We start from the raw sequence: 24066 nt of genomic DNA on the forward strand, positions 1-24066 counted from the left end.
ATTTTACTCAGAAACATGTCGATTTTAACTTTATCGCTGGTTTATATTATAAAAATTACAGACATAAAATATCACTAGAAACTCTTCTAACTAAATATATCTTCGATTTCTCTCTATTACGTATAATTATCATTGATGACGTCACAAGCATGTTTAAAAGAGAAGATCATGTCGGGAGACAAATTATCGGAATGCAGTGTAAACAATGCCGAAATAAGACTTATATAATACAGATAACTAAGATTTAGATGAGTGTCAGTTCGAATATAATCAGGATAATACAGGCATGGATATTTTGTTTAATCAGCGAGTGTTATAAGGTAAGCGGATCGACATTTATATGGCTTGACCAGCCTTTCCTCTGTCAGTGTGTACAAAAAATGGCAAAAGTGTAACACTACCCTGGATATTAGGAAAGATGAGTTTGGTACATATCAACGGTATATGACCTAAACTACATGAAAAGTGCTGCTAGAATCCTGTGCTTTGTTGTTTTAAACGAAAAATACGTAGTATTTTCAATGAAATTTTAGAAGTTGAGAGGGTTTCCGATAAATATTTACAATATTTATTTTATGCGATGTACAATAGGATTCTAGCAGTAATACTAATAAACATGAACTAATTTCCAATCGAATTATTGTAGAAAACATACAAATGAACTTCGGGGTAGTGTTACACTTTTTGATTTTCTGTTAAGGTAAAAAAGTGATCTATTTTTAACTGTCACGTGATACCATGGCACGGCAGCTTCAAAGATTGAGTCGATTCCGAAGTAGAAAAATAATATCTTGGTGAACTCTTTCACTTGGTATTAATATCCAACGCTGTTTTCATAAAACTAAACATCATTTAAATTGATCATAATTTTGACGGTCATTAAACTATGAGTTGCCTTAACCTACCCGCGTAATGTTAATATAAATCTTCACGTATATATACAAAGTCAAACAATAACGTTAATTTATCTTATTGAAAACTGACATTTTTTAATGACAAATAGTTTGAGTAAGGAAATGTAAATTTAAAAAAAAATGATAATGATAAGTAAATAATAAAATATCAATCACACCGATGCTTTTTACAAAAAAAAATATTTAAAGAAAAGGTCAGTTTAATTTAAATTGTTTGAAACACTTCTATAATTACAGTTTAGAATGCTAAACAATTTTAATCAAACATTTAGACATACATTATACAACATATGTAAAGGGTAAACAGTTTTAAGTCGTGAGACTTTGTTCTGATTTGAATGAAAACAGTATTGATCTTTGTTTGTGCAAATGAATGTACATGTATACTCCTAGAATAAAAAAGGAACAAAAACTACAAAAGACGTCATTCCATTCATCTAAGTGATTCCTTTGTACAATATCAATGCTGAGTATAAGGCCAGGAATTATAATGAGTTTTCAGTGGTTGGATATTCATGTTCATCTTCACAAGGAATCTTCGTATGCAGGATTCTACAAATATATCACGTCCATGGATGATTAAAATATTAAAAAAAATATTAAGTATAAATAATATCAAATTTAGTATGTATTGCATTTTTAAACAATTTTAATAAGCATAGTTGTCATACAATATTTAAGTAGATTATCAATGAAAATATGTCAAGGAAAATTGAATTATAAATGTTTTGGATATTAAATCACGAGCATTAAAATATAACATAGACTTTGAGATTAAATTTCTTTATTTCAAAATATGAAATGTATTAAATTCATTACAAATATGATTAATTAATTAGTTTTCTTAAAATTTCATAAAATTTACAAACTGTTCTTGAGACATATGTGCAAACTGGTTCATCGTTCTCTCGGTAATAATAGAAAAATGCTCCTGAGGCACGGGTGGCGACTACATTGCTAGACCTTTCATCCAGTTCGTTGCAATGTTGGTCATTAAGCAACAACTTTCTTTTCGACAAACAGAAACATGAAAAATGAATTTAAAAAAAATAAACAGAGAAAACTATTACTTGTACGTGAACTACAAGTCAAAGTAGAATAAAAAGCAGATCGGTCAATATTTACCGAGTCGATATCATACGTAGTGCATATATTCCAACGATTATGACAAGGCCGAAAAAGGCGAGGACAAAAAGGAGACCGTAAAACAAAACTAGCCAGCTATCAACCCCAGTTGTTATTGTTGATACTAAAATGAACAAGAGGCCCATGGCCACATATCGCTCATCTGAACAAAATTTCTTCTATCATTTCATTTCGAAAGTGTTTATTGTGAATTGAACTCTAAAGAGGTAAAATATTGTACAACTCTCATATATTTCAAGATTTTGCCGTACATTAAACAATTCATAAAAAGAAGCCTTCTTTTTGGGACATCATATCATAAGATCTGAGATATCTCAACTGACCAATCTAAACAACCTAGGCCCCAATGTATTAAAGATAACACAATTCTAAAGAAAGATGGTTATGGATGATGATGTGACCCTTAAGCGGGGATATGAATATGTCAACTAAGTAAATTAACTAAGGAGAGCATTGTAATTTTTGAATACATTATTTTAAAAGATTTCCGAATATATTTCTATGAACTTTGAGTAATTTTTGTAAAATTTCAATAAACAAGAGGCCCATGGGCCACATCGCTCACCTGAGGAACAATGGGTATGATAAAATCAGCTTAATGAAGTCATAATACAAACAATCTGGACAATGTACAATAATACATGTAGATCCTGTAAAAATAAAATCCATTTTTCCCCCTGGATATTCTTATGTTTATAATCATTAGTCCCTTTTCTAACAGGATGATTTTATAGTCATATCACATGTTGAGTATTGCAGTCCTCAAAAAGATCCTTTACAATTGTTTATATATGGGATATTAAGCTACATCAAACTCTGAACCTTCTTGTGAGGCCAAATAATTGTCCTGGAGCCAAAGTCTTAACAATTATAAATAATCATCTGGCTGATTAGTTTCTGTGAAGAAGATTTTAAAAGATTTACTCTATATATTCCTTTGTAAACTTTAACACCCCCCCCCCCAATGTGGCCTCACCCTACACCCAGGGATCATGATTTTCACAACTTTGAATCTACACTACCTGAGGATACTTCCACACAAGTTTCAGCTTTCCTGGCTGATAAGTTTCTGAGAAGAAGATTTATAAAAATTTACTCTATATATTCTTATGTAAAACTTCGACCCCCCATTTTGCCCCACCCTTCCCCCAGGGGTCATGAATTTCACAACTTTGAATCTACACTACCTGAGGATACTTCCACACAAGTTTCAGCTTTCCTGGCTGATTAGTTTCTGAGAAGAAGATTTTCAAAAATTTACTCTATATATTCCTATGTAAAACTTCGACCCCCCCCCATTGTGGCCCCATCCTACCCCTGGGGGTCATGATTTTCACCACTTTGAATCTACACTACCTGAGGATACTTCCACACAAGTTTCAGCTTTCCTGGCTGATTAGTTTCTGAGAAGAAGATTTTTAAAGATTCACTCTATATATAAATTCCTATGTAAAACTTCGACCCCCATTGTGGCCCCACCCTACCCCTGGGGGTCATGAATTTCACAACTTTGAATCTATACTACCTGAGGATGCTTCCACACAAGTTTCAGCTTTCCTGGCTGATTAGTTTCTGAGAAAAATATTTTTAAAGATTTACTCTATATATTCCTATGTAAAAATTCGACCACCCCATTGTGGCCCCACCCTACATCTAGGGGTCATGAATTTCACAACTTTGAATTTACACTACCTGAGGATACTTCAACACAAGTTTCAGCTTTCCTGGCTGATTAGTTTCTGAGAAGAAGATTTTTAAATATTTACTCTATATATTCTTATGTAAAACTTCGACCCCCCATTGTGCCCCACCCTTCCCCCAGGGATCATGAATTTCACAACTTTGAATCTACACTGCCTGAGGATACTTCCACACAAGTTTCAGCTTTCCTGGCTGATTAGTTTCTGAGAAGAAGATTTTCAAAGATTTACTCTATATATTCCTATGTAAAACTTCGACTGACCCCCCATTGTGGCCCCATCCTACCCCTGGGGGTCATGATTTTCACCACTTTGAATCTACACTACCTGAGGATATTTCCACACAAGTTTCAGCTTTCCTGGCTAATTAGTTTCTGAGAAAAAGATTTTTAAAGATTCACTCTATATATAAATTCCTATGTAAAACTTCGACCCCCCATTGTGGCCCCACCCTACCCCCTGGGGGTCATGAATTTCACAACTTTGAATTTATACTACCTGAGGATACTTCCACACAAGTTTCAGCTTTTCTGGCTGATTAGTTTCTGAGAAGAAGATTTTTAAAGATTTACTCTATATATTCCTATGTAAAAATTCGACCACCCCATTGTGGCCCCACCCTACATCCAGGGGTCATGAATTTCACAACTTTGAATCTACACTACCTGAGGATACTTCCACACAAGTTTCAGCTTTCCTGGCTGATTAGTTTCTGAAAAGAAGATTTTTAAAGATTCACTCTATATATTCCAATGTAAAACTTCGAACACCCCATTGTGGCCCCACCCTACCCCCGGGGGTCATGATTTTCACAACTTTGAATCTACACTACCTGAGGATACTTCCACACAAGTTTCAGCTTTCCTGGTTGATTAGTTTCTGAGAAGAAGATTTTCAAAGATTTACTCGATATATTCCTATGTAAAACATCGACCCCCAATTGTGGCCCCACCCTACCCCCAAGGATCATGAATTTCACAACTTTGAGTATACACTACCTGAGGATGCTTCCACAGAAGTTTCAGCTTTCCTGGCTGATTAGTTTCTGAGAAGAAGATTTTCAAAGATTTACTATATATATTCCTACGTAAAACTTTGACCCCCCATTGTGGCCCCACCCTACCCCCGGGGGTCATGAATTTCACAATTTTGAATCTACACTACCTGAGGATACTTCCACACAAGTTTCAGCTTTCCTGGCTTTCTGGTTCTTGAGAAGAAGATTTTTGAAAATTTCTCGAAATTTTTCATTAATTACTAATTATCTCCCCTTGAAAACAAGTGTGGCCCTTAATTTTCACAACTTTGAATCCCCTTTGCCTAAGGATGATTTGTGCCAAGTTTGTTTGAAATTGGCCCAGTAGTTCTTGAGATGTTGAAAATGTGAAAAGTTTATGGACAGACGGACAGACGGACGGACGGACAGACGGACGACAGACAAAATATGATCAGAATAGCTCACTTGAGCTTTCAGCTCAGGTGAGCTAAAAACTTCTGATCGGGATTACTTCATTTTCAATTAGGATTAACTCAAAGAAGAAGGTGCATTTTATTTTAATATTTCCCTTAATTTCATTTTTTTATATAAATATGCACAAATACCATCTTGAATATGTGTGTATATATGTTTTAGAAACCAAGTTATACACTTTTATCTTGATTCAAAACATCATTATGACTTCGACATTTTTGCATATTTCTAAGATTTAGTAAAAAATGATGAAAAATGGCTCGTTTTTTAGTAGTTTTTTTAAGAGGAAAATTTGTCTCAGCCGTTGCCTACGACGAAATTAATATATTTTATGTGATATCACATGCTAAAGTTATAATATGAGTTTCATTGTGGGCGACAGATTCGGACATAGTTTTCTATTAAAAGAAATAATGAAGAATTGGTATATTCTGCTCAGTTTTATGAAAATTACAGGAAATTGCACCGTTTATGACGTCATAATTACCCTTGTGAAAAGTCTTATTATGTAACTATAATAGATTATTAGTTTATTGGTATTTTTGTGTAAATAAATATTGCATTTCCATTTTGTGTGATTTTTTTAAAAATCACTCTAAAATAGGGCAACATGTGACTGAAACCGTACCTAGTTAAGAAAAAAACTAGTTAAAAAAAACTGTTTGCATTTTTGTTTATTTAAAATTCTTTTCCAGATATCATTGTTAATAAGTGTTATATGTGAATATCTGTTATTCTTTGGATTTTATACGTAAATTTAAGAATATAAAAGAAAAACAATTTAAACTGTCAGAAACATTTTTTTTTCAAAACAGATTATATCGTTGGCATGTTGTTACATGTATTCATAGTTATTTTGTACATCAAATAAGACTGAATTTTTGAGATCTAAAATACCCTATTTGCAGTCAAAACAGTTTTTTTTATATTACACTGCAAAAATAGAGAATAATTGAAAGTTGATACTGATCTTTGATTTGTTTTCCATTAAAAGATCATTTATCGATCTAGTTTTGGTTTGTTCAGGACATATATCTTGCATTCTCATCGGTTTAAGGTGATTTTAATTGTTTTATAAAGCTGAAAATGAACTAAATATGAAAATTCTATATAAAGTTGATATATTCTATCAATGATTCCTCCTTCTTTTTTCCATACTTAACTTCCCAAGAACTGAGATCCACACCTTTAAAGTTGTTTGAATTTAGAGATCATTGATCCCGATTACTTTGATCCCGGAAAGTGTTACTAATTGATGTCGGCTTCGAAATTTGAGAGAGAAAAAAACAAACTAGTTAATAAACTAATTTCCAGATTATTTCACTATGATAAACTAATCACCTATATTAATTTATTTCTATTTTTAGAGACCTCTTTAAAAAAAACGATTTTAACATCTACACTACCTTAAAATAATTGTATAGTAGTCTCGCAAAGTGTAGCATTGTAATTTTTAAGACAAAGAATTTTAAACATTTTCACATGATATGTTTATGTTAAACTTTAAATATCTATTGGGGCTACATGCATTATTACTCCGAGGTCACGTTTTCAAAATTTAGAATCTACACGATATAAGCGTACTTGGATTGTAATCTCACTAATAGTAGCCTTGTGGTCCTTGAAAATTGTTTTTAAAATTTCACTCTATATTTCTATATTTAACTTTGAACCCATCTTTGGGCCCCAGTATTAGTCTGGGGATCACGATTTTAACTATATTTAGAATCTTCACTGTACACACATTTTGATGTAATGTTGGCATTTATGAGCGTTTTCTTTTGGAACTCGAGTTCGGTATCTAGTCGCGAGTTTTTGAGATAAACAGCGACAGTTTAAACCCGAGTTTACCTCAAGTCCGACTCTCAATCTATGGATGGTCAGGACTCTCCAACATGGCGGACACGGATGCATCAGACGGCCTTCAAGATTTTAAATTTACGTAATATATCGATGAGTACATATCATAAAAATAACCATTTTTGATGTGCATAGTTAAAGAATAAATTGAAACAAATATCTTATATTTACCATGTTTGTTTTACAACGAATTTCATATAAAAATCTTTCAAAAACAGTGCACATGCAGAAACCAATGTTTCAATATGTCCGATTTATATAAAAGTTATTGATTCTTTAAAAAATTGTTAAAACTTTTTATATTAAAATTAATTTTAATTTAAACCTATTAATTCTTTATTTTAATTATTAAAGTTTTGTTTATTACCGATACCTGATATTTCTTTCTTTAAATGTAAAACAGGGGGAAACTTTCAAATATTATATTGCAAGAATTAGTGTAAAGACAACAATATGAAGTAATATATAAAAAAAATGTTTCTTAAGGAAAAATTCGTGGAAAAGTACCTACGCATCTCATTTTAATTCCAAATTTTAAATTTCTAGCTTACGGTGTATAATTTTATTGACAACCTCCATTTTGGAGAGTACATGGAGTTAATTTTTCTGTTCGTCTTAATTTGTGCGTGCGCCACAAGAGGTTGGTATCTAGAGTCAAAACTCAAGTTTCAGAAGAAAACGCTCTATGGTGCAAAAGAAGATTTTAAAGACATCTACACGATTTTCAATGTCGTAATTTTTTCCCTTTTAAAAAAAGATTTTGCCCTCCTTTTAACAATTTAGATTCCTCTTTCAATGAATATGAATTGTTCCACATTGAGTAAAATTTGGCCCAGTGGTTCTAGACAAGAAGTCAAAAATGTGAAAACTTTACACACGGACGGACTGATGGACGGACGGACAACAGGTGATCAGAAAACCTTACTTGAACCTTCGGTTCACGTCGGCTAAATACAGTCTTTTTAAAACTAATTACTTTACATATCTTGATTTCATTGAAAAAATATATGTATGGCAAAACTACTTGCAAAAAAGAGTGTAAGTTAAAATAATTAAAAAAAGGGGTAATCGATAACAATACACAATAGTTCTAGTGATATATATTATGAAAAATCGATTTAAAAAAATCCTTACTTTCTAAACATTCATGGCCTTTCCAACCATTTTTACATCCCATGTTGCAATGTCCAGAAACAGGATTGCAGTCATGTGATATTTTGCAAAATATGCTGCATTTCTGTTGACACCCTCTTCCGTAGTATCCGATATCACATGCTTGAAAAAAAAGATGTTGCTATAATTTATACATACATAATCTGATCATAACAATGCATGTTTCATTTTTCCCAAAACAATAAAATAATAGCTGTACAAATGATTAAAAGTTGGCTTTGCATTATTACTAAATGCACGCATTAGACTATAAGAAAAGAAGCAAACGTAAGCAAAATAGGTAGTTGTGTTACCCCATGTGATATAATCATTCTTTACGTCAACTCAAACTACAAGTTAAAATTCTGAGAACATAAAAATGTTCCATGGCACGTACAATAAAACACAGGGTCTCAACTTCAGTTCTGCTATTAATATAAGTTATGTTCAATCGCTATCAGATTTCATTTGACCTTACATTGTAAGAAATATTTTCTTTTTTGTTTGATTCATACATACATTTGTTACACAAGTCCCCCAGATAACCAGCAGCACATCCAGTTAAGCACGTTCCATTGATATGGAAGCATTCATCTATATCAATGCAATGTCCACAAGTCTCGTTACAGTCGTTGCCGTACAATCCCCTGTCACAAGCTGTGAAGTTATAAGTAATATTATTGTGTATTACGATCAATCTTATTTAACACCATATTAATCATACTTACCATCTAAAAAAATAATTTTCTTACGTGATTTGCATAACTCCTCTTGGTACCCGGGTTTACACCCAGTTAAACAGCTTCCATTGCCATTAAAACATTGGGTTATGTTCTTACAATGGCCACAAGTTTCATTGCAGTTTACACCATACAATCCGCCTTCACAAGCTATCAATTAAGAATATTTTATCATAAAATTATCTTTGATATTATTCAGGGCAAATTTTTATTATTTTGGTTATGTTCTCACAATGGCCACAAGTTTTATTGAAGTTTACACCATACATTCCGCTTTCACAAGCTATCAATTAAGAATATTTTATCATAAAATTATCTTTAATATTATTCAGGACAAATTTATATTTTTTGGTCTGCTTTTCTTTTATATAAAGTGATTGTATTTTTTATGTAACAAAATAACGTTTCAGAAACCAAGTGCCAATATCCATGAATGATAATGTCACTCAAAATACTAGGTTTTTTTTAAATCACTACTCAAAAGTAAAATCAAAATAAAATATCGGCGATATGAGCAATCAATATTAGGTACAGCGTCATTTTAAAACACTAAACATACAGTACAGATCAGACCCAACCTAACTCCAGAGTAAACCCCAACTAAACCCGGGTTTACTTTTACTTTGGGTTTACTTGGAAAATGCTTATGAGGTCAACTGTTTGCACTGAAGTGTGACGCAGACCCGTTATTTTACCATCCTACTGCTTGTAATCCTAAAATCCGAGACTAATAATAAAGCTTGCGTCTGCTTTCAGTTATACGTACGATGGATACACTTATCCCCTTGAAAACCATTATCACATCCTGTTAAACATGAACCGTTAATGTAGAAACACTGGTTTAGGTCACGACAGTGTCCACATGTTTCATTGCAGTCAACACCATAGGATCCACTGTCACAAGCTATTATAAGAAAGAAAGAAAACAATCGATCAGCTTTGAACCATTTTTTTAGAACTAATATCAGAATTTCTGAGTTTGTACCATGTTTACTCTACTTTGCTTCAATTGTATAACATTAAACTTTCTATCTTTCTAAACTATCTATCTAAATAAACTGTTTGTCTGTCTGTCTGTGTCCGTCTGTCTGCTCGTCCGTCTGTCTGTATAAATGTATCTAAAATGTCTTTGAATTTAACAAAAAATCGCCGTGGTTCGCAACGTTTATTCTGAAAGCCGGATTCACAACCAATAAAATGTGTCCCATTGACGTGTCCCATTGACATGTAAACACTAATATAAATTACGACAATGTCCACATGGCTCGTTACAGTCAAAACCATACCAACCTTCTTGGCATTGAATAACAAAGATGTTCTTTTCAGTTAATTTTCCGCCTTTTTATGAATGTTGGTGCTTTTTAGCTCACCTGAACCGAAGGTTCAAGTGAGCTTTTCTGATCACCCGTTGTCCGTCGTCCGTCTGTCTGTCCGTCCGTCTGTAAACTTTTCACATTTTTGACTTCTTCTCAAAAACCTCTGGGCCAAATTTAACCAAACTTGGTACAAAGCATCCTTATGAAAAGGGGATTCTAAATTGTTAAAATAAAGGGAACAACCCTTCTTAAAGGGGAGATAATTACGAAACAGTGAAAATAGGGTGTCTGTCTTTAAAAATCCTCTTCTCAAGAACCACTGCACCAGAAATGCCAACATTTACAAAAAAGCTTGTATATATAGTGAAAATTCTAAATTGTAAAAATCGTGACCCCCAGACCAAAACTGGGGCCCCAGGCGGGGTTCAAAATTATCATGGAAATACATTGGAAAAATGTTTAAAAATCTTCTTCTCACGAACAACTGCACCAGAAATGCCAACATTTACTCAAAAGCTTGTATATATAGTGAAGATTCTAAATTGTAAAATTCGTGACCACCGGACCAAAACTGGGGCCCAATTCGGGGTTAAAAGTTTAACATGAAAATACATTGTAAAAATGTTTTAAAATCTTCATATCAAGAGCCACTGCACCAGAAATGCCAACATTTACACAAAAGCTTGTATATATAGTGAAGATTCTTAATTGTAAAAATCGTGACCCCGGACCAAAACTGGGGCCCCAGGCAGGGTTCAAAATTTAACATGGAAATACGTAGGACAAATGTTTAAAAATCTTCATATCAAGAACCACTGCACCAGAAATGCCAACATTTACACAAAAGCTTGTATATATAGTGAAGATTCTAAATTATAAAAATCGTGACTCCCGGACCAAAACTGGGGCCCCAGGCGGGGTTCAAAGTTTAACATAGAAATCCATTGGATAAATGTTTAAAAATCCTCATATCAAGAACCACTGCACCAGAAAAGCCAATATTCACACAAAAGCTTTAATTTATATACATGTATAGTGAAAATTCTAAATTGTAAAAATCGTGACCCCCGGACCAAAACTAGGGCCCCAGGCGGGGTTCAAAGTTTAACATAGAAATCCATTGGATAAATGTTTTAAAGTCTTCATATCAAGAACCACTGCACCAGAAATGCCAACATTTACACAAAAGCTTGTATATATAGTGAAGATTCTAAATTGTTAAAACAGTGACCCCCGGACCAAAATTGGGGCCCCAGGCGGGCCGGGCTACATCTTAAACATAGAAATATGTAGGAAAATTGTTTAAAAATCTTCTTCTCAAGAACTACAGTGCAACAATTTGTAAGATTACTATGCAAGCATCATTGGCTTTTGTAGATTCTAAATTGGTAAAATCGTGACCCCCGGACTAATACTGGGGCCCCAAGACCAATACTGAGGCCCTAAGTGGGGTTCAAAGTTTAACATAGAAATATATATGGAAAATGTTTAAAAAATTTCTTCTTGAGAACTACAATGCTACAGTTTGTGAGATTACAATGCAAGGATCCTCAAATAGTGTATTTGTTAAAGCCAACCATAAACCCCGGACCAATACTGGGGCCCCAGAAAGGGGTTCAAAGTTTAAAATAGAAATAGCATATGCTATGAAATAGAATGTTACAAGGAACTATTGTTCAGGTGAGCGATGTGGCCCATGGGCCTCTTGTTTCTGTTTTTCCCCTAGCGTTTTGTTTTAATCCAAAATATGAATAAATTGAAATTGCTTGTTTTTCAAGACGTATATATTTGATCATCAATTAATACGATTAAACAATACACTAGAGAAGAAAAGCATTGTATTTTAGAAAAGATAATTCTAATGTCTGAAATTCACGTAAAAATTCTTGTTGATCTTAAACAAGCATAATTCAAAAGAAAATGATTTTCTATAAAAATATTTTGAATGAATCTAACTTTTTTAAACGGATTTACCGCTCCCAGTCCTACACCCTTCAAACAGGCCGCTCCACAGCTAATTTGGTAAATGACCAACGATATATATTTATATGTGTCTACCAAAATCAACATTATAGTATAGAGAGTAAGCACATATAGATAGAAATCGTTCGTCATTCACAAAATTAGCTGGGGACGCGTCTATGCCTTCGAATGAAATATATCTATATGTAACATTTAAGAATATTCATATTTATTGAATTCACTGGGCATTTAAAGGTTCTTTCAATTTGTAACTTGTCAATATCAATGTCTATAAGGCTGTTTTTTCTGCACCACTGACGTTTAATGTACGGCATCTTTCATCATTTCGATGATTTATAAAAAGGCTGGAAGATCACGTGACGAAAAAAAACCAACTTTCGATAGCACGATATTCCAAGGGTTCGTGAGGAGCTGTGCGGGTCAGAAACCGTTGGCTAGCAAAGATGTTACATAACACTTTCCGGGAAAAAAATTGAGAAAAGACAACACTTCTTCACATTTATGGAAAACGTTTTTCAACGTGGCACTGCAAAAATTGCTAAAATACTAGAAGAGCGACAAGATGTATGGTACCTCCTAATATTCAGCGTTTACCATCCAAGAAACCATACAAAAACGTTGAGCCTTTGACTTATCTGCGCTGTACAAAGGAACATCACTCAACAGTCTTCTACTTACAGAATCAAATTTGATTAACAACTTAGTTGGTGTTCTTCGTTTCTATTCCATTATCAACAGATACTTGGCAGATGTTTTACTCATTTCTTATATGAGAAGACCACAGGGGTATGTTACACTTCCAATGGCACCTGAACAATAATCCAAGTAAGCATCTTGTGGAATATGGTATTCATGCACATGATTTTGAAAATTGTCCATCGCCAGCTGTCGCTACTTTTAGATTGCTCAAAAGTGTTTATAATTCTTAGCAAAATATTAAGGTCTTTGTTAACAACAACTTCTATGAAGATTATACCTTAACATTTGTTTTGCAAGCAATCGACCTATTGAAAATAATTCAGACTGTGTTGAAAACCAATGGTAGCATCAATCTTCATAAAAATGCTTCAAACAATAAAGAAGTGATGTTAGCTTTCTCCAAAGAAGACCAGAGTTAAGAAATCCAACAGTTGGATTTAGAGAAAGACCTTATACCTGTCAATCATAGTATTGGTCTATTATAACATTTTTCAGCTTAAAGTTTCCTAGTTTCCTGTTCGGGGCTACCTGTCTTTGCTGCACAACATATATGATCCTCTAGGATCCATTCGACTACTCGTAGTTGATGGAAAAATCATCCTTCGCGGAGTTATGACAAGATGTGATTGGGATGTCGATTTCGATTCTTTATATCTACATCGATGGACATATTGGGAAAGGTCAATTTCATCACTTCAGAATGTTTCCGTTCCTTGAATGTATATCACAAAACTCTGAAGCCTTCGTGACCATGCAAAGCTCCATGTATTTTGTGATACATCAGAACAAGCAGTGTCATACATCGAAGTCCCAGATGAGATGAGGAGTAGGGTATCATTTTGTTTGGCAAAGTGAAATTGGTCCCTTTACATGGAAATGCTATGTAAAGGTTAGAACTTTGCGCCGCTTTTATGTTATGGCAGCTGAAAAGCTGTAAAGAGACATTTAAACATTACGTTGGTCAATACATGGTTCTATTCTGACAGCAAGATTGTGCTATGCTACATTAGTAATCATACCAAACGTGTTTACAACGAAATAGCTATTGGGAAAATTATGTAAAATCAGATAAAAACATTGCTGATGAAGGAACACGGAGATTGAGTACAGTCGATGTAACTTTAAATGACTAAGAGGACCTGAATTTCTGCAGATCAACTAAGACCCTGTAAAATAATATCTTCCACACGTAAATCCTCATGAAGATAAAGAAACCGGCATAAATGGTAACAAGATAATGTTGAAAGCTGCAGACCTCACAAATCGTTTTGAGAGATTTCTACATGGAATTCCTTAATATCTGCAATTAAATGTACAGTGCTACAAAATGGTTGTAGTTGGTAGAAAATGGAAGCATACGACATTTGATTCTTTAGCCATGAAACAAGAAAGTGAATTATTTCTTGTAAGACACAGCTCATTACAGATTATATGGCCATATTTAGATCAGGACATTATTATGAGAATCGGTGGCAGATTGAACCTTAGTTTACTTCCAATTGAGCAAAAGAACCAAATTATCCTTCCTAGGAAATATTATGTTGCAAAATTGATTGTGCTACATTTCCAACTGATGGTCATCAGGGGAGGCACATTACAGATGGTGTCATAAGGAACAATGGCTACTGGGTGATTACTGCAAAAAAAACTGTTTTCATCAGTGATTCATAAGTGTGGTGTGTGTAAAAGATTACAGGGAAACTTGATGTCTTAAAAGATGGCAGATTTAACATTATCTATAGAGTAACTCCGGGACATCCGTTTAGTGTCGTAGGAGTGGTTACATTTGGTTGATTGTGACTCGCAAAACCAGAGGAGGTGTTGCTGATTGGCTAATATGTTTACGTGTTTGACGACAAGAGCTGTTCACATCGAGTTGGAATAATCCATGTCAAGCTCATCATTTATCAACGCATTACGAAAATGTATTGCCCTCCGTGAAAGCGTAAGTGAACTGCGATCTGACCGTAGCACAAACTTCATTCGAGCTACCGAAAATCTTAACAATGACGTGATGCATGGTCCAGTAAAGCACATAATAGACCAGTCAAAGAGAAAGTAGATGTTTAGCGCCTCTCACTCTTCCCACATGGGAAGCATGTAAGGAAGGATGACCAGAGTGGCGCGGCGTATCTTAGATGGTCTACTATTAGGATCAAGGGGAAACAATATCACGCATGAGCTTCTTAGTACACTGGTGGCCGAAGTGACAGCAATCATCAACTCTAGACCGGTTACTATGATATCAAGTAATCCAGGTATGTCTTTTGTGTTGAGCCCTGCAAATATCGGGACATTTCTCTACCTGTGTGAATGCTAACTTCCTGTAAAAAGAACAGCGGAGACAGGAATAAGTACTTTCCGATTTCTTCTTGAAACAGTGGAATAATCAGGATCTTCATACATTATAGTCTTGCTGTAAGTGGACTACTGAAAAACCACACTTTAAAGCTGGGTATGTTGTGATTGTCAGATATAAAGGTGGAGCGCGACGTCAGTGGCCTGTTGGACTTGTTGAAGAACTTTTCCCAAGTGCTGATGAACTTGTGCGAAAAGTCCATGTACGCCTTATTGTGAATGGGAAACCATGTACCTATATGAGACCTATTAATGAACTGAATATGAGACCTATACGTGAACTGCATTTGTCTAATTGAGTAAATGTTTATTATTGAACATTTACTTCCATATGCAGTGTTAATGATGACATTGTGATGAACAATTGGATTAGGCATAAAGGGATGATCAATATTATTATGATCATTTTTTTTCACATGTATATTTTAAGGTTAGCTTATACTGGTCACTGCACCATTTGATATTTGCTGAACATTGATTACATGTATTTATTCTATAAAATATATTATTGTTGTCTTGTTTTGTTACAACTTTTGATATAAGGGCTAATATTGTGACAGTTTTAGGTGGAGGGGGGGGGGGTGTTCTGGATTCATTTCAAAATTGCCTACTATTTTCAGTTATAATCCGGATTCATATATACATATCCGGTTCAGAGATCAGAGTACACCTCCGCTCCACGAGCGTCATGCACAAATTCACGTTCACAAACCGCGTTCTTACAGTTTGTTGGAATGTATGTATATTTGTATTATTAATATATACAGTGATTTTTCTTCATTTTATTGAGTGATTTTAACCTACTTTTTTCACATAACTCTCCAATATAACCAGCATCACATCCAGTTAAACATATCCCATCAACGTGAAAGCAGTGGTTTAAGTCACGGCAGTGTCCACATGTACTGTTGCAATTCACACCATATGAACCTTTGTCGCAATCTACAATTGGAAAAAAAAGGTAGCGGATGGTTCGACTACTCAAATGTGTTTACCTAAGTAAACGTATTTGCCATCCCTTCTCTCCCCATTTCAGTCTCTCTTCCTTTATCGAAGAACAACTAACTCACGCGTTTTGCAAATAGCCCCCTGATAGCCAGCATTGCATCCAGTTAAACATGATCCATTAGATTTTAGGCACTGCGTAAGGTTACGACATTGTCCACATGCTTCAAGGCAACCATCACCATATAATCCTTTGCCACAAGCTTAATTGGGATGAAAATAAGAAGAAAAAACACTATATATATATATCTATTATTTGAATTGATTAACTTGAAAACAGTTCAACGTATATCAAATAAATTGAAAAATGGAAAGTATTAAATACACCATTAACCGACTAAACGAGTAATTGTAATTGTTTTAAAATTTTAAAAATGACTAGTCGTTTTTCTTTGAAACACAATGAAAACTAGAGCAAATCTCGATGTAAAGCAACAAGTGGGTCTTCCGTAAATGTTGAAAGTAAAGCTAGAAGTTCCTGTTAGAAGCAGATGTCTTGACCGATAACAAGAATAACTAAATCAAGCAGATACAAAAAATCGAATAAATCTTGGTACGAATTAACATAATCCGAACGCTTTTAAGTACGACATCACAAACACCTGAACGATTTCAAGTACGACTTAACAAAAAAATCCGAATGTGTTCAAGTACGACTTAACTTTTCTTAACCCAATTTGCAGAATTAAAATTTCAGAAAAAATCAATTTATAAACGCTTAAATTTCATATATGTGTCGTCTGATTTTAAAACGGATTTCAGTGTTGGATTCAGCTAATTGAGATCTTCAAAACACGTATACATTGATCTGATCAAAAATTTCGAATTTCCGAAAAAAATAGATTTCATTCCGGTTTTTAGCTTGACTTATACACAAAAAAAAATAGTATGAGTTAACAAATTAGAATGATTCTGAGTACGAATTAACAAACACCTGATTGATTTCAAGAACGACTTGACAAGCAGACTTTCTGAAAATCGCTGAAACGTCAATCTTGAAAACGGAAATGACGTCATCAAAAAATACGTATAAATTTTAGATCAATATTTTTTATATTTTAAAGTTTGACGGTTATCAGTCGAGCCGTTATTGAGCAATTGCGGTTACAAAACAAAAAAAAAAAGAAAAATTGTGAAGACCTTATTAATAAAAAGAAACCGAAGAAAAAAAGAGGGTCTTCCTTTGAAAACAGATGACCATAATAAAAATCAACAATTAATAAAATAACAGATTAGTACATCAATTCAATATGCATGTACGTATATTTATAATAATGGTTAAAGTTTAATTTTTGATAAGTGTATTTGAATCTGTTTTGGGATTTTTTTTCAAGTTAACGTCATTTTATTTAAAGATAATTAAGCATCTAATAATATGGTTTATTATCTAATTATAAATAATCATACTTAAAGGTTTCGAACGCAAACAGTATCTTTAACTAATAAAAGTCACATTGTACGAAAGAATGAATACGAAATGTCTAATGCATTTAACCTATATAATACTAACTTAAGCAATGGTAAGGAAAGATCGCATGGTTCGGAAATTAATTGAAAATGCAAATTTGTTAGGTGTACAATAGTTTTATTACACATTTCGCATCTGTGACCTCGATACCCGGGTTTACATCCTTGACAGGTCCCCGTCCTTATGTGACAGTACTGACAGTTGACATCTGGACAGGGAATGGAGCAGTTAAATCCGTAATATCCTGTTGCTGGACAACCTAAATGTGTTTTAAAGAGTTTGAAAAAAAATAATGTAAATTTGAATAAAGACATAAAACTTAGAATTTTTCATTCTTTTATTTTTATTTTATATATAAATTGGATCAAACATTTGTGAGAAGAAGTAAACATGTTAAAGTTGAGTGAAATCATATAAATGAACGCGTCGTGCCCCCTCCCCCCCCCCCCCCTCCCAAAAAAAAAAAAACAAAAACAAAAACAACTAAAATATTCATATATGTGACAAATAAAAACATTCTAATTCCAGAATGAACAATCTTAAATTGTAAAACGGATGCATGATTTTTTTTTCGTTTTCCCTATCTTTCTTCTTTTTTTAATATGTAATAAAAATAAATATAAACAGAAATGATTATCAACATATATTTTTTTTTCTTTCTTTTCCTGAAAATTAATTTCATTTCATGTGGTCATAATATAATTTAAATGGTTTAAATATTATTTATCAGTAGAATTAAATACTTTATATATCGTAAATAATTTACAATACGCTGTTTACTTAGCGTATTGACTTTTTCTATTTATTCAAACACATGAAAAACAATCTGTTCATTGGCTAATGATGTCTTTCATTACTATTTAAACGTTGAGAATTAATGAATTATTTTAAGTGATCGATCAGAACTTTAGCAACATTGAAAGCATTCACGTCGTAGGCTTGAACGATCTGACATCAGATTTCTAGATTGAGAAATGAACCATGGTTACTTTCACTAACGTATACTGTGGAATCATTAGATTCTGCGAAGGTTCAATTTTCGTGAAATTCGTGGGTACCTTTAATCCAAGAATTAACATCCTCCACGAAATAATAAAATAGGGTAATAGAGTCATGTTTCCAGGATTTCCCACGAACAAAAAATAAATTAGGGTAATACAGTCATATTTCATTTTGTAGGTAAAAGAGATTGCACGAAATTACGTTTCCAAAAACCTGAACAATTTTAGCACTCCACGAACGAAAATTGTCCCCACGAAATTTAATGACTCCCCAGGACAAAATTGCATTCCTTCCGTATGACGTAGTGATGAACAAATACGATAACTAACGTATTTTACTTTTTTAATTTATTAAGAAAAAAAAATATTCAAAGATAAATTTGTATATAAACAGTAAAAATGATATTGCTGCTTTATTTGAATTCAGGGAAAAAATGCACACCTAGACTTACACTTATACAGAGTAAACTTACCATAAACTTCAACTTCACAGAGTTTGATGAGAGCTTCAGAATTATACCCGCTAGAATATGTAACTCCTTTAAGTCGCTCATTGTAATAAATGACATATTGTCCATGCATAGGACATACGACAGTAAAAACCGGAGGTATTGTGGTAACTGTATAATGGTTGTCCTTGAAACACAGCCTTCCTTCTGATATTTCTGTTGTGTTGGATACATATAACGAAAAACCCAAAAAACTCGACGGAAGTTTATGACGTGAACCTGGAAAACAAGATAATGATGTACTTCATGAACCCAAAATACACATAATAATTGTTAGATGTTTCTACCTGGTATATTTTTTCCTCTTTTTATATAAATATGGCAGCTATTCTATTTGAGTTTAGGTCAAGAGCGTATCAAACAAATAAAACGTGGGGTTTTTAATATATTTTTTCATAAAAATAAATAACTAATATTTTAAGGTAGTAATATGTGAATTAATTAAGGAATAAAAAGAGTTAAAAAAAGGTCACCGGGATATGAACTTGGTTGGTCACGTGATCAAATCCTGTGAAGCCCGAAGGGCTTCTCAGAACATTTGATCACGTACCAACCAAGTTCATATCCCGTTGAACTTTTTAACATTGTTGTTTATTACTTATATTTACATTTGAAAAAAGGCTAATCGTTCAGAATTGTTAAGATTACCGAGTTTTTATGTTTTTAATAATCCAACCGACACCCGTACTATAATCATTGTGACGTCATGAACAAGTTCACACAGAATTGAACGTTTTTGCTATTATAAAGGTTCATATAAGGAAACATATTTTCAAATGTAAATATATTAATTTATACTTTAATCTACATGTACCATGCAAACTTCATGCATCATAAGGATGTACAAGGAGCTTATGCTTGTATTGTGAAATGCATAACCCTTGGGTTGATGGTTCAGGTGAAACGGAAGCGGTTCTGCATGCATTGTTCCAAATCGAATATACATCGGTTTACTAAAAATATAAGGCATGTAGCAGGCAAACTGAGAACATGGTAAGGACTACCATGGAGGTCAACACAACTGTGAAATTGATGACTCTTGTGCGAGTTGTTCTGGTTTTAAAGCGTGAATTTAATAATAAGTGGAAATACATTTACTGTTGACAGTGTATTTCTAAAAAAAAATTGCAATGATAATTTCGCAAAATTACTTCTTAAAGTGAAATTTAGTGTTTGTCTACTTCTATCATTCTTTGATTATATTTATTTATGATAACTGTTGATAATGTATTTGTTTAGTCGTTTATAAAGAAATATTTACATTTTCCAGTGTCTTTGCCTGTAATAACAATACGTATCGATTTTGTACTATATAACCCATTACTTCAAATGACGCCAAATCGAGGCGCCAGCGGGGTTTGCTTATTTAAATTTAAAGATTTAATCGTATGATGTTTTAAAATTATATAAATATAAGTAATAAGCAATCATTCTTTGAATATTATGAGGTAATAATTTCTGTCGGGGCGTGATCAAATCTATTATAAAGCCCTTCGGGCTTTATTGGATTTGATCACGCCCCGACCAAAATTATCACCTCATAATACTCAAAGAATGATTCCTTATACCTTAAATAAAATATGAAAAAGAGTGTTCTAGTATCTCAGTGCTTGCTTAAGTTTTTAAGTTAATTTGATATACACAACCATATTTAGCAAAAAAATTGTTGCCTTAGATATCGTTTTCTTCTTACTCCTTGCGTTCATGGGCATTTGGCATTTTAGGCCGATTCTCGTCCTTACATAATTCAAATCAAATATGCGACATCTTTAACCTGTCTACTGGCTTGTTTATATCACTAATGAGAGTTATATTTCTTAGATTTTCAGAATAATACACCCACTTTTTTATTCATGTTTTTTTAGCTTTTTCAAAAATTTAACCCTATTAATCTTACAGTGGTAGCAACGTTATTGTTGATAAAAAACACGCACAATTATGATACAGGAACGATATCTCACGATACACGAACGATTACGCTGGATACGGACGATCACTAACTTACTGCATTTTTACGTTACACGAACGATAACGATAAAACACGCAAACCATTAAACACCATCAAAAATCAAATTTAATTTTTAAGATTAGAATTAAGGAAACGTATTGCTATAATTTGTACAACATTGTGCTTGTATTTTATGGAAATGCGGCATGTATAGTAGCCATGCACTGGTTTTTTTTTTTCGAGTAAACAATAATATATAGGGTTGATACACAAATTAATTTGTTTGTCTCCATACCGAATATTAACTTTTATCACAAGTTAAAGATAATTAAGTGGAAAGGAAATAAAGATAATGCATAAACTTCACGAAATTATTACCGCCTTCCTTGGAAGACGTTATAAAGAGTTGAAATAATTTACAGTCTCCGGGTTATGAACCTCCTCTCCTTTGTAATGGGTAGGAAATACATAATGTGAAAATTTACATTTATTTAATTGGTTATAATACTGTTCAATGCAAGAGAGATAATTTTCTGATAATCTTTTTTATGTACGACTTAACAGTTTTCGCAGATTTGAAATCTAAAAAAGTTAGAAAACGAAAAAAAAAACCAAAAAAAATTCCTATGGATGAAATTAAGGCTTTAATTTTCCACTACAACTAGTTGAAAGCAATATTCTATAATATCAATTGAAATCATTTGTTCTTTTCTTTTTGTTTTGTTTATGCAAATACGAAAAATGTAAACATTTGATATGGTATGGCTAATATCTGTAAACAAGTTTGCATATTAGATACGGTAAAAGATATGCTTAAGATACGCTTAAAAGGCACACATAAAAAATTTCCACACGCCATGGCATATAGAGGAAGACGATATTTATTTTAAAAAGAAAAAGAATTAAATTTTCTTTGAAAACTTATTGCTGTTAAGAGTTTGCTTTAAAGACGGTAAGCTTTTTTAAAAAAAGAAGAAGCTAAACCTGTTTACATACGAGTTGATGTTAATGTAATCCGATTCCCTTACGTACGATTTAATTATGCAAGATGCAGGTAAATTTGTTAACTTGTTCCAAAGAATTTCGATTTTACATATCTCATATTTTCATAATTTACGGTACATATTTGAGTGAATTCTATTTATTCTAAATTTTAAAGCGTCTAAATACATTTTATTTCTAACGAATGTTTATACAATGTACCAGAGAGGAATGCGTATCGTATTCTAAATTGAAAGAAAACGGGGAATGGGTAAGCTTAACCGCTTCATTCAACATGTCTCTCTTGCTAATATAATTAATAATATTTTGTGTCAAGATACAATGAATGCTTGATATAGACTGATTAAAACATTATGCAAAACTAACTAGACCGAACAAAGGATTGAATGAGTTGTTGAAATACTTAATAAATGTATTTAACGACGAAAGAGAGAATATTTTAAAAAGATTAGCGCTGACATGATACATGAATGTTAACAATTGTTAATGTTTTTCTAAAAAAACTGTTTTAAATACACATTGTTGCATTGTTCAAAAAACTACTTGTCGTTGTTTTAAAATAAATCCTGGCATTCCCTAAAAAAGTTACAAAACAAAAAAAAAAAACCGCACGATCACGCGCGGTAAAAAAACGGAAACCAATTTTTCTGACACACGCACGATCCCGCATATTACACGAACGAACACCCACATTACCCGAATTATTAACACGATTGGCTTGCCGAAAATAACGTTTTTACTACTGGATAACGGTTAAGAAGTTTTAGTTAATAGAGAAAATATCTAATTCAGCACAGAGTTTAAAATACGTTCGTCATTTAAGTAATCTAGAGAGCGTGTTTTCACTCCAAACAATCAAATTTCAAATTAAAAAAATGTTATATTCATGTCAAATCCAACAAAATTTGAATTAACGATGTGAAATATTACTATGGTAGTTTTACTTTTTTATCTTTGAAAAGATATATTAAAAAATAACCATACTGGGCCATGGCTTGTTGTTTGTCCTGTAGTAGATGGTAATGTGATGAATGCTACTGATGCTGGACAGGTTCACCCACCAGGTGGCGGTTTCCATTTTTTCCTTTGATGAAGCACATTGACCACCTTTTAACGTGAGGTTTGTTTTACGTCCGTCTACAGCGTTACTAGCGTCATATAGTTCACCAATCTTCGGGTTCGTCTGGGATGCTGATTTGTTCAAAGCAATGTTAACTGTAAAGACAGACATGCATTCTTTCTTAACATTTCAATATCTAAAACTAAATAAATGTACACAGCTAAAACAATTATTATTTTAAAAAAATGCAGCAGTTTGGTTCCGTTAAAACGTTATGTCTTAGAAATAAATCAAGGCTCTCGACCTAACAAAAGGTGTTATAAAACAAACATATTCTAGATATACTGGTTTTTAAAAATGAATTTAAATTTAAAACGAAATGATAGTTTGATGTGTATCATATTCTTATCTTAACCGAAAAAATAGAAATTAATATAAATATATATCTGTCTAAAAGCTGAAACAGCAAATTACACGGCATATTATTGAACATATCTTATGTTGCTTACCTTTTTTCCAAAATATTCAAATTAAATCACATTTGAAATTATATTTTTTAAACCAAAACTTAAGGAAAACCAAATGCAATTTATATAATTGTATTACGTGAAGTCCTTCATTCTAACGTATACGCATGTTTGATTGGTCATTTTCAGAAGTAATCGTGTCCAATTCTCTTAATTATTAATTCTAAAATATCAGTCTAATTTAATTGAGATCTGAAGTTTAAATAA

General features: G+C 32.9%; 1 protein-coding gene across 3 annotated transcripts in view; it reads right to left on the reverse strand.

Annotated features, from left to right (window-relative positions):
• Window positions 1-1079: 1079 nt before the first annotated feature.
• LOC128169401 (multiple epidermal growth factor-like domains protein 11) overlaps window positions 1080-24066 on the reverse strand; it is a 31198-nt gene continuing 8211 nt past the window's right edge. Inside the window, exons 2-13 of one of the 3 annotated variants that reach the window (XM_052835550.1) lie at window positions 23257-23487; window positions 19287-19541; window positions 17937-18071; window positions 16410-16547; window positions 16144-16281; window positions 9750-9887; window positions 8996-9133; window positions 8763-8900; window positions 8226-8366; window positions 2040-2163; window positions 1784-1922; window positions 1080-1466 (exon numbers count right to left, since the gene is read on the reverse strand). In XM_052835550.1, coding sequence (XP_052691510.1) covers window positions 1440-1466; window positions 1784-1922; window positions 2040-2163; window positions 8226-8366; window positions 8763-8900; window positions 8996-9133; window positions 9750-9887; window positions 16144-16281; window positions 16410-16547; window positions 17937-18071; window positions 19287-19541; window positions 23257-23487 — 1742 coding nt within the window. In that variant the 3' untranslated portion in view covers window positions 1080-1439. Of the gene's footprint in view, window positions 1467-1779; window positions 1923-2039; window positions 2164-8225; window positions 8367-8762; window positions 8901-8995; window positions 9134-9749; window positions 9888-16143; window positions 16282-16409; window positions 16548-17936; window positions 18072-19286; window positions 19542-23256; window positions 23488-24066 lie in introns of all 3 variants that reach the window. The other 2 variants (XM_052835551.1, XM_052835552.1) reach the window with 2 other exon arrangements.

This window comes from Crassostrea angulata, unplaced genomic scaffold (assembly GCF_025612915.1).
Source record: "Crassostrea angulata isolate pt1a10 unplaced genomic scaffold, ASM2561291v2 HiC_scaffold_127, whole genome shotgun sequence".
NCBI classification, from domain to species: Eukaryota; Metazoa; Mollusca; class Bivalvia; order Ostreida; family Ostreidae; genus Magallana; species Magallana angulata.